Source organism: Hesperophylax consimilis, chromosome 17 (genome assembly GCF_061612785.1).
Source record: "Hesperophylax consimilis isolate HC1 chromosome 17, BYU_Hcon_1.0, whole genome shotgun sequence".
NCBI lineage: Eukaryota > Metazoa > Arthropoda > Insecta > Trichoptera > Limnephilidae > Hesperophylax > Hesperophylax consimilis.
Window position 1 is genome coordinate 5,529,381 of NC_142852.1, and position 11,137 is coordinate 5,540,517.

Here is an 11,137-nt window from a genome sequence, read left to right on the forward strand (position 1 = left end):
CCGCAGCTGTGGCACGTCAGCTGTTCCACTCGCTCATGCACGGCGCGCGCATGCTGGGAGAGCAAAGCGGGGCTGCGGAAGCGCCGCACCGAGGGGCACTCGAATCTGCTATTAATGTGCTTTGTTGTGTTTTCTCTTTCCAACACCGTTTAGATCATATATCTCACCATGAGAGTAATGAAGACAAGGATTTCTCAGACCAAACAAACTGACTCCACGGGTAATAGCTGTGTTGTGCGCAAAACGAAACTAATAATCCTGAGAGAGGTTTAACTAGATATGAGCGCATTGGCAGAATGCTGCCTGCTCACTCTGGTATTAGGCGGCACTCACCTGTAGAGGTTGGGATCGAGTGGTGCGGCCAAAGTGCTGACGCAAGATGTACGCCGACTTGTAGTGGCGGTCACACTCGACGCACTAGTGGACCGGGAGGGGGGAAGGCCCGCGGCTGCACAGTGCCATCTAAATCATTAAATAATCAACAATGATAATAATATATGTCATTAACCCTTCTCTTACTCTACTAAAAGATCCCTCGAGCTCCGGTGTTGTGTACTTTGCTGATTGCAAAGGACTGTGCGATTTCGTCAGAAATTTAAGAATTGTATCCTAGTTAGTGGTTAACCCTTGGAAAGACGGTGATTAATTTCCAATCATCCGCCGTAAGCTGGCTGACATTATTTCCGTAATAACTTACTTATTTTTTGCAAAATGATGTTTTTGTAAATTGTACCGTTTTACTAGATAATGTGTTAATAGATTAATAGAAGTAATGTATAATCTACCATCTGTACTTTCCCCAGAATAGTTAATTATATTCAGAGAAATGATTAATTAAACGTATTTTCAGGACAATTTGTTTGCCTTTAGGTACAGCTCGTATGGTCTCATCGAAATGGTTGTGTCTCCCTTACTGTCATATGATCTAAATGGTGTTAGAAAGAGAAAACACCACGCTTCGTATTCAAATCAATAAGTTAACCGCAGAGGAATTAAAATGTACACCTCTATGAAATTAAAGGTTCCGACCGCAATTTGAGAAAAATTAATGAATTATTTTTAAATGAAATGACTAAAAGTGAGTTGAAAGAAATGTTTATAATAAATTGTCTAAAAAAACATGTGTTTCTTTTTTCGTTTTCACCAATTTTAAATCAGAGTTTAGATGAAAAAACGAAAGGTGAGCCATTTTTGAAGTTTTTTTACGTTTGAATTACATTTTTTTGTTTAAAGTTTAAGTTGCTGTGGCTCAGTCTATCTGTGCAGATAGAGAAACAAGAGTGTGATGCTTTCAAAAGATGGCGATTTTTTTCAAAAAATGTATTTTTTACCTACCGCAGGTGACATAATAATAATATTTGGACAATTTTTAAAGCGCCGTTTTTGTGCAAAATCACCTCAAGGGCGCTGTACAAGTATATAATACATTTCTACAATGATCTTTGTTATCACTGACAATATAGCATGTTTTTACCTGTCAAAGGTGACATCTACATAATATAGGTATATAAAAACACACGCGGATTCGAATGCAACGTTGTGTCGAAATTTCAAAGCAATCGGTGAAGAAATTTCGGGGGTATAAGGTTTTGAACAAATGAATATTTACATTTTTATTTATATAGATTTCTAATAATAAAATTTGAAAGCGTATTTCAACAACAGAACTCACCTTCCGGATACATCCAGATATATTTAATTTATTTTGAATTTATTGCAAAGCGGAAATACACACAAATTCTACGACCTTCAGAAAGTTTCTTTAAAAAATATAAGGGTCAATATGCCAAAGGCTTGAGGGGTTGAGGATGCGTTGGCGTTCAGGAGGTTAATACAATTTCCTACAATTATCCTTCTATCAATATCACTATCAGCCTCCAAACTACAAAAAGAATACATTATAGAAGCACCCGCTGCGGTGAAAAACGTATTCTACATAATACATAAATGTACTTACCGTAAATGAGAAACCAGTGGAGATTTGCTCAAAAACTCTTTCCCACATTTGTCACAGCAGAAGGTTTGACCTACTCCATGTACAGCGCAAGTGTGTTTCGCTGCCTGCCTGCAAAAATGTAACTCACATTTTACACACCTCGAATGGCATCAACAACTGTTATTTCCAATTAAACTTAGCGGCCGTTGAGTCAAAGTTCCAAATGCACAAAGTCGCTGTTTCCAATGCTGTCTACCATCACACTGAGCGGAGATATTGTGATGAGGAATTCAACTCACGAAGCAGGCAATAACTTCCCCTCTGCCATAGGTCACCCCAAGTGGCAAGCTACAGCCGGTAACTGTTCATGGGGTGAGGTTTGTCTGAATACATCAGTTGCGTGGCGGGAGATCCTTTGACTTCTCCAGCCGGACTCTCTTCATCCATCACCTCGCACTGCACACTCCTGGACGCACTGCCGTTGGATTCCCCCACATGTTGCTGTAGATGTTCAGTCAGTTCTTTCTGGGGCCAGAATAACTGGCGGCACACTGAACATGATAGACTACCAGCCTCCTCTTCAACTCTATCCACTCCAGACTTCTGCGGTGCTTCTGGAATAGATACATTTTGTAAATCAGTCGTATGTTATATTAGGAGATCCTGTGTTGAGGCTTTTTAAAGAAAAGTAAGAAATACCATGTCGTAGGAGGGTGGAAACACGAGAGACTGGCAAATCATTCCAGAGTCGAGCTGTTGAACTCAAGAACGACCCATTCTCATGTGACAAATTACAACCGTATAAAAATGTTTCCTCGGAACATCTCCAATTAAAATTCAGGTACAAGAACGGAATCCCCATTTGACTGCTGTACTCTAAGGATTGCTGTTTATTAAAATAGTCAATCGTTTTTTAGGGCTCCAGACCAGAGGTGGCTCTGCCTAACTCACAAATAGTAATAATTTAAGTAAAATATACAAACCTTTAGCATCTAAAATACCATTAATTCGTCTTTTAATGTTTTTACATTTTGTCTTCCGTTTCGTTTTAATTTCTCTTTTGACAATACTTTTAGCACCTTCAATAAATTTAGATTTTTCACAATCATCAAAATTACTGTCGTCTTCTTCAAAATGTTCTGATAAAGTATTATTTTGTTCTATTCCAATTTCAAATCCAATGTCACGTTCCACATTCAAATTTTCTTCTTTAATTTCAATTTGGTTTCCATTTTTGCTTTCCGTACCTCCCAACACATCTTGTGTAAAGTTCTTTGAAGGTTTTGCACCATGTGAAATGGAACTAATTTGCACCAGACTTGGGGAATCCACTTCTTGTGCAAATATGCTTACACATAGAGTGTTAGATCGTGAAAGTTTTACTCCCAAATTTAATTCTGCTCTTTTTCGTGTAAGGATCTCCAAATTGACCTGTTGACAATAAAAATATGAATAGCTAGCACAGACGCGTGAAAAATCACGGGATATTTAATATATTTCTCTACTTCCTACACTAGCTTGCGCCTTGTTGTAAGTCTACGACTTCATTTTTAGTGTAATAATAATAACAATATAGGAATAGAGTTGAATAAATCAAACCAATAGAGGTAAATAAAATAGAGGCAACTAAGAATTTTATTTACACATTGTTATATCCAGAGATTTTAAATAAATTAATTAAATATTTAAATAGAAAAAACATAATAATAAAAAAGTTTAATAAAAATATTTAAAAAACTATCTGTCCGGGGTAAATTAAATTAAATTGACGTAATGGGATGCATGATATTATCAGCTGCCGAGAGATCACTCGTTATAAGGTTTTTCTTTAATCCTTGTATTGAATACCTTTTGTGAACAAGACGTGTTTAGTTGGGAATCTAGCCTATTGTTGACAGGGTTTCTGGGGGAAAAGTGCGCTAACTTCAGCGGTGATTAATATTAAAAAGCTTACCTGTTGTTTGTCAGAGTGTTTGATGTAGAACTGGCGGAGAAGTTGTCTGGCGCAGAAGGACATGTGGCGGAACCGAGATAACTTCCCCATATCGTGACAACATTGACGGCACAGGTGGAACTCTGCATTATCCAGCTGGAATCACCCATACATACAACAGTCAATCATCAACAAAGGAATCATGTTTAGCATAAAACAGTCCATTCCGCTTTATTGGGACACATTGGCCCCAAACATTTCATCCCAAATAAGTCAAGTTAATCTACTGACTGTGGTGACATCCGTAATCTTGACAACAAAACAACAGGCAAAAAGTATAATTTATTCCAAAGTCAACAGAGAAGCTGCACACATCAAATAAAAAGTATTTTCTGAAGCAATATTTATCACAAGCGATTCTGAACTTATTCTTCACAAACTTTTTCTCTCTATTTCTTTGCACATAAGGTCAAATGGCTTACATCTGATGATGGACACTGTAATGCTGTCCGAAAGGTTGACTAAAGAAGGAGGAAGCGCAACAGCTCAAGAACCAAAAACATAATCACCATTATACTTTTGGCTCGGAAAATGTCAAATCATTATAATACAGTAATGTTTAAATAGATTAAATAATACATTGATAATACCTTTTGTCCGGAGAGAATCTCAAAAATGATCCCATAATTGCTTTTAGATGAAAAAACATCTACTTCTGTAGACAAGCAACATTGGCAAAGTCGAAATTCTAATGTTTCAACATCGTTGGCCATCTTTATGGTTTGTAGTTGAAAAACTAAAACACGGACCGGTCTGTATCATTTCTACACATCTGTCCCGATGATGGTACACTTCAAGGCTACCCGAAACGTTGCCTTAAATAAAAGAAGGAAGAGTAACACAGATTTATACCACAGGAGTTTGAAAACAACACTATTCTTTAAGTCGTTAAAATCATACACGAATCAATCAAATCTACTTTTTAAAGCGTTTGACATTAACCTGTCGATTGTGGATGGGACACCGATGTCCCCCATACAATTTCCATTTATTAATTCTTTAAAGATTGAAATTAAACTCACCTATAGGTTTGTCGATCCTCATCAGTTTGACGTATGGGTCAATTTTCCTCCCAATATTCATAAAATTCTTTGGTAAATGCTTAAAAAATAGGCAACAATTCTGCATCGTTATTTCTAATAACCGTATTATTATCGTCTTTTAAAACGATTCCGTCGTCTTTTTCTTTTTCACTCGACGAAGCTAATTTATTTTCTTTTTCGTCGACATTTTGCAAAGCGGCGAGAATTTTTTGATTTTTCTCACAGCCAACACTGGACTTATTCCTAATTTGAATATTTCTATGTAAATCTGCATTATTTAGTCTATTATCACTGTGTATATTAAAGCTACATTGGCTATTTGTATTGGCTAAGTTCTGTCGCTGGCAAATAATTCGTTTGACTTGGCGAAATGGGTCAAAGCATTTCTTGCCATTTTGGAAGAAAAGCACTGAGCATCCAAAAGTTCTTTGGGAATTTTTCCACATTTCGGTTATTTATATATTTTTTTATTACATTATAAAAAAAACTTCTGCGTTGGTCCTTCGTTTGTAATCCATATTTAATCTGAAAAGTAAAATAAAAATGTATTATAAATACCGTAAGACATTATTTTTTTAATGATAAACTAATGTTTATAAGACAAGGTTTTTATGCATAGCACAAAGGATAACAAATTATTATAAGCAATAATTAGTCGCTTGCAGAGATGTACAAAATGGGTACCCAAAACTATTTGAAATGCAAAATGGAAATGGGTCAAAACTTTTCCATTTGAAAATGCAAAATGGTTTTTAGAAAAGCATTTCAAATGCAAAATGCAAAATACCTATTTTCAAAATGCATTGAAAATGCAAAATGGTTTCTCAGGTCAAACAATTATATAATTTTTAAACAATTATGTCATTTAATAATGGACATCAATGTAGAACAAACATATTACATGAAGGTAAATCCAAAAACACCACGACTACAGATTATGAAACCACTAAAAATTTGCGCGGGACTAATGTTGCCAATGTAAAAACATAGAAACTGCTATCTAACATTTAATATTACAGCGTCATGGCCCCATGTTCAGTATTTGAATCAGTATTTTTTGTAATGGTATAACTCAATTGCCAGGGCTCCTACCAGGGAGCAACTTGACAAATGGAAATTATCTCTCATAGCGAGGTTGAGGACCAATTGATATTTGGGGCTTATGAAAAAAAAGATGAGTGGAGATAGTAGGAAGAATGTTGCAAAAAAGCATTTAAAATGGAAAATGCATTGAGAAAAGCATTTAAAATGCAAAATGGTTTTTAGAAAAGCATTTAAAATGCAAAATGGGTATTTTCCATTTTGCATTTACATTTGAAATGGATTTATTTGAAATAAAGCACATCTCTGGTCGCCTGTAATATCAATACAAATTGAAAATATCTTCTATATCCCCGTTTACAGGTGAAAAAAATGAGTAATAATTGTTCATTGAAGTACTAGTACATATTGAATTATTTGGCGTGTTGAAAATAAGCCGACGTGGCTCAGTGGTCCAGAGCGTCTGACCGGACATCAGAAGGTGCGGGTTCAATTCCCGTCGGGAGATATTTTAAATTTGTATTGATATTACAGGCAAACCAATTATTGCTTATAATAATTTATTACCGTAAGATATGCTTATTTTGAACGATTTTGACCTTTAACCTCTCGAGTGCCGCCATATTATAATAATAATAATATTTGGATGATTTGTATAGCGCCGTTTTTGTGAAAAAAGCACCTCAAAGGCGGGAAACAAGATATATAATACATTTCTACAATGAATTTATCTTATTCACAATTCACACTCCAAAAGTTAGTGTCGGCATTCCAAAAGTTAGTTTCGGCACTCCAAAAGTTAGTTTCGGCACTCCAAAAGTTAGTTTCGGCACTCCAAAAGTTAGTTTCGGCACTCCAAAAGTTATTAAAAAACATTATAGAAATCTTTTAAAAATAGTTTTCATGATTCTATTTCTTCTTTATAAACATTTTTAGGACTTGAAAATTTAATACAAAAGCCTGTAAATAGGTATTTCTAGGGGTGGTCAAAGTTACCCCCGATTTGTTCTAACTTTGCCCATCGTCCAACGGGTCGGTAAGCAATCGACATAACCCGAATGCCGCAAGATCCTGCGCAGAAAATTGGTTGGCTATAAGGTAACAGTCTGCAGCGCTTGAGATATAAATAATATACCGTGTCGATTGCTTACCGACCCGTGGAACGACGGGCTTTGACCGGGGAATTAGTTGGCTATAAGGTAACGGTCTGCAGCGCTTGAGATATAAATAATATACCGTGTCGATTGCTTACCGACCCGTGGAACGACGGGCTTTGACCGGCGAATTGATTTTCAGACGTTTTTTATGTAAAATAGCCAGTAAAAGTACATTTTCAAAATGACTTATTGTTGTGTAGGGTTATACAATGTTAAATTAGTTTTTTTTACTGTAAAATTTTGCGGTAGCTACCCGCCAAACAACCAAAAACTACGGACGGTCAAACAACTCACTCCTTGCATCATTCACATTTAATACATACTCTTCTATTATTCTGACTCTTGACATGGCCCGACTCGAGTATCTGATTCACTTGGTCGTGCCATGTCATCCTCGGGCGTCCCCGACTTCTGTTTTCCATTCGCATTGGCATCATATATCCTCCTTTCTTCGCTCATTCGCTCTACATGCCCAAACCATCTAAGCGTTCCTTTCTTAATCTTACCCAATACGCTTACATCAGCCTTGCACTCTTTGCGGATCTCCACATATCTCACGCACACGCCTCAGGGATTTCATTTCAACAGCATTCAGTCTACTTTCATCCTTTCTCTGCCAGTTCCATACATCAGGGTAGGTGCCAGCACTCCATTGTGGACTGCTAGCTTGGCTTCTTTGGACAATGTTTAGTTAGCGCCAACTGCGTTCAGTCCTCCATGAATGGAGTTACCTGCATTTCCCCTTGTTTCAATATCTCTGTCAGCCTTCCCATCTCTCTAGAACATACTTCCTAAATACACAAACTCATCCACCTGCTCCAAGTATTCCTCAGCAACAACTATATTGCACACTGTTTTCGTACTCTCTCTTTCAAACACCGTGACTTTAGACTTACTTACATTCATCATTAACTCATTCTTCATACATACTTGGTTCATCCTAGACACGAGAGACTATAGAACTTCCATTCTGCTGGAAAAGCAGAGCCGATATGCAATAATAGGTCAAGCACCGGTGCCGGTCAATGTTATAATAAAAACTAAATAAATACTTGTAAATTGTAGTCAAGAACATGTCAGCCTAACGTACCTTATCGCACTGACAGATATGACTGGATTATTACAAAGTATTTTATTGCAGAAAATACTAAACAGGGCTTAGCTACACTCAATCAATTGTAATTTGTAAATTGATACTAGCAATATTTTTTCTTTATTATTTCTTAATATATAACACGTCGATCGGTTTAATTGTTGGCAGATGAATCACCTAAACGCAGTAAAGATCGACGATTAATTTCATTAATTTAAGATACTCGTATATATCCAGTTAAACCATTTGGCGCATTTTGCACCCGTGTTATAAAATTAATTATAAAAACACATTGGTAATGTTAGTTGTAAGTTTCTACATCTGTAAATATATACGTCATTAAGATAGTAGTTATAGGCCTTAGTCGTAAGTCACTAGATATAAGTCTCAGACGTAAGTCACTGGTTTTAAGTCAGTAGTTCTAGTATTAACTATTTAAGAAATATATTTGTACAGCGCCCTCGAGGTGATTTTTTACGAAAAGGGCGCTATATAAATTAGCCAAATATTTTAAATCATCCGATTTTATGTCCGTGTTAAATCTTCCCCATAGGAAAAACTAAACCCTTCCACACACTTTTCCACAAATGGTCATCTAGTCAATCAACATTATGCAAGTGCATTATATAAGTAAAATAAATACAAAACAATACGTCAACTTACCAGAGATCAAATGGGAAAATAATTCACCGACTCCAGATATTTTCATATCAGAGGGTTCGGCTCGGTAGAACTTCTAACAGGACCTATAAATCCTACTGATCCCTCAACATAAATATTTAAAAAATCTTTCATTATTATTAGGGAGTATCAATCAATGGGGGAAGTTTTCTATATTTATTGAAGCTGTCGCAACTTTGAATAGCTGATGTTAGGACATGTTCGTTGGACTACAATACTCTTGTAAATTATCTGAATGATTTGCTTAAATTGTCAGACAGAAGGATTTAACACTTGTCCAGAATTGCTGGTTTTGATACGTTAGTGTACGAACACAAAGGACGCGGGTTTCAGCTATACAGATTATCCGTACTCAGCGTCTGAGTTCGTCAGCGGCAGTTGGCGCCGAGTTGTGGACACGTAGAACGCAGTTTAACAGCAGCTGTCAGTCAGACGAAGCGTTTTTACTTGTGTGTAGAGTGTTTGATTTATCTCAGACTGGCGATTTGTTGAAAACATCGGCAATTAACAGGTCACTACCTTCCTGCTCAAGAAAATAAGCGTCACCAGCGAGTAGGAATTAAGAATTCATTCCGGTAGAGCTTATCGGCAATGCTATGCTCATTTACAAATCTGAACCTGTCTTCACTATGTGCGGTCTCATACGTTTACATACAAACATTCTCCAGTGCCTGTGCCAGTGCGCCGACAAATCAGAAAGCAGAAACCTGCGTCCTTTGTGTTCGTACACTAATGCTGAAAGTCGGGATACCATATTGTGTATTCTTCATTGCCTAGAATACTAATGGAGGAGAATAATTATGCCAAGTAAGTGGACATCTTCAATTTATCACAAAATGAATACAAAACTTTAATGCTGGGTCACTTTCGATAAGTTTATGGGTAATTATTATTATTTATCCCTGACTGCCGCAATTTTAGGCACACATTATAAGAATTACACTTTATAATTTCAACAATCACTACAAGAAACAACTATTAACATGCACAAAATAGGTTATTAGGTGCTTAGATTGGGTTAATTAAGTAATTTATGCAAATTTAAATTGAAACGAAACTTTAACCGTACAGAAAAATTACAAAATGGCAGCAGAGGAATCGTTTTATAAGATTCATTTTGAACTTTGATTTAATAAAAATGGAATTATAATACATATTTACCATCTCTTTCGACGTAAATAGTTGTTTGTTGAAGTAATCAAGTTGGATCGAAATCTAATTTCCATTATCTGCTCCTATTAAAAGTGCGGCAGTTAGGGAAATATTTATTAGTATACAAAGTAAGTATTATTTCTATACAGGTGTAACAGCTTGTACCCGAAGGATTTTAACTAGCGATTCCTGGAATACCATCGAGCATGGCTATCATTGCATCTGATCAGCACCTTGGCACCTACAATTGAGCCTGCACAAACGGTGCCTGGCGCTAGTGAAATCCTCAAGGGCACTGTATTAGGTATTATCAGCACCTTGGCACCTACAATTGCGCTGATAATACCCAACCCTTGAGGTTTTCACTAGCACTAGGCGACGTTTGTCTACACCGACCATAAATGTCAAAAAGTGAACGAAGTACGATGGCCCGCACAAACTAAACAGATATCTTGGTTTGACATTGTAACCCTTTCGTAAGTTTTAGGGTTATAAACAATGTAACAACTGCGCATTGTCATCATCCCAATTGACGTAATGTTTGGCAGTGTAGTTGCGGGGCGAGATATAACGCAGGCGAAACAGCTGTCACAATTAAAACTCAATAATATTAAGTAGATAACCTCACATTTTACAAGCCACATTGAAATGCCGGCGCCCGTTTATATAACACTTTTAGATTACTCACGTGAATGTGCGATGTTTTAAACAGGTTTGATGTTCAATCACGCATTATTGCATGTTTCTTTTATAAATAAATCACTCTACTCATTTTTTCCTATTTTGAAGGTTAAGTTGACTTGGGTTGACTTTAGATAGACTAGGGCTGCCAGTGTAATAAAAAAATTGACACAGAAAAAATAAAGTACTTACGTAAGCGAATTATATTTTTAGCAGTATCGATAGAAACAATTTTCAAATTCTACGGTACATCAGATTATTAATTAGTTATTGCTTCAATTTAAATTTATAATCAAAATCGTGAGATTTCTAAAACACAAGTAATTTTACCTCAGAAAATTAACATCTTGTATTTTGCGT

The 11,137-nt window shown here is 36.3% G+C and overlaps 1 protein-coding gene and 1 long non-coding RNA gene across 2 annotated transcripts; both read right to left on the reverse strand.

Moving 5' to 3' along the window:
• Window positions 1–348: 348 nt before the first annotated feature.
• Window positions 349–3,484, reverse strand: LOC149415840 (uncharacterized). Its single transcript, XM_089641738.1, has 4 exons — window positions 3,477–3,484; window positions 2,920–3,392; window positions 1,958–2,550; window positions 349–462 (listed from the first exon to the last, which is right to left on the reverse strand). Exons 1-3 carry the CDS (start codon window positions 3,482–3,484, stop codon window positions 2,285–2,287), a joined length of 747 nt encoding a protein of 248 aa, XP_089497864.1. The 3' UTR covers window positions 349–462; window positions 1,958–2,284.
• Window positions 3,485–3,923: 439 nt separating this feature from the next.
• LOC149415841 (uncharacterized) lies at window positions 3,924–10,897 on the reverse strand. Its single transcript, XR_016303632.1, has 3 exons — window positions 10,785–10,897; window positions 4,952–5,497; window positions 3,924–4,025 (listed from the first exon to the last, which is right to left on the reverse strand). It is a non-coding gene; the product is annotated as an uncharacterized LOC149415841 (long non-coding RNA).
• Window positions 10,898–11,137: the final 240 nt, after the last annotated feature.

Bases quoted from the DNA above. Each gene is read 5' to 3' on its own strand.
- LOC149415840 (XM_089641738.1), bottom strand. The intron at 2,551-2,919 runs GTTTGTATATTT...TATCTATTCCAG, and splicing joins TGGTATTTTAGATGCTAAAG to AAGCACCGCAGAAGTCTGGA.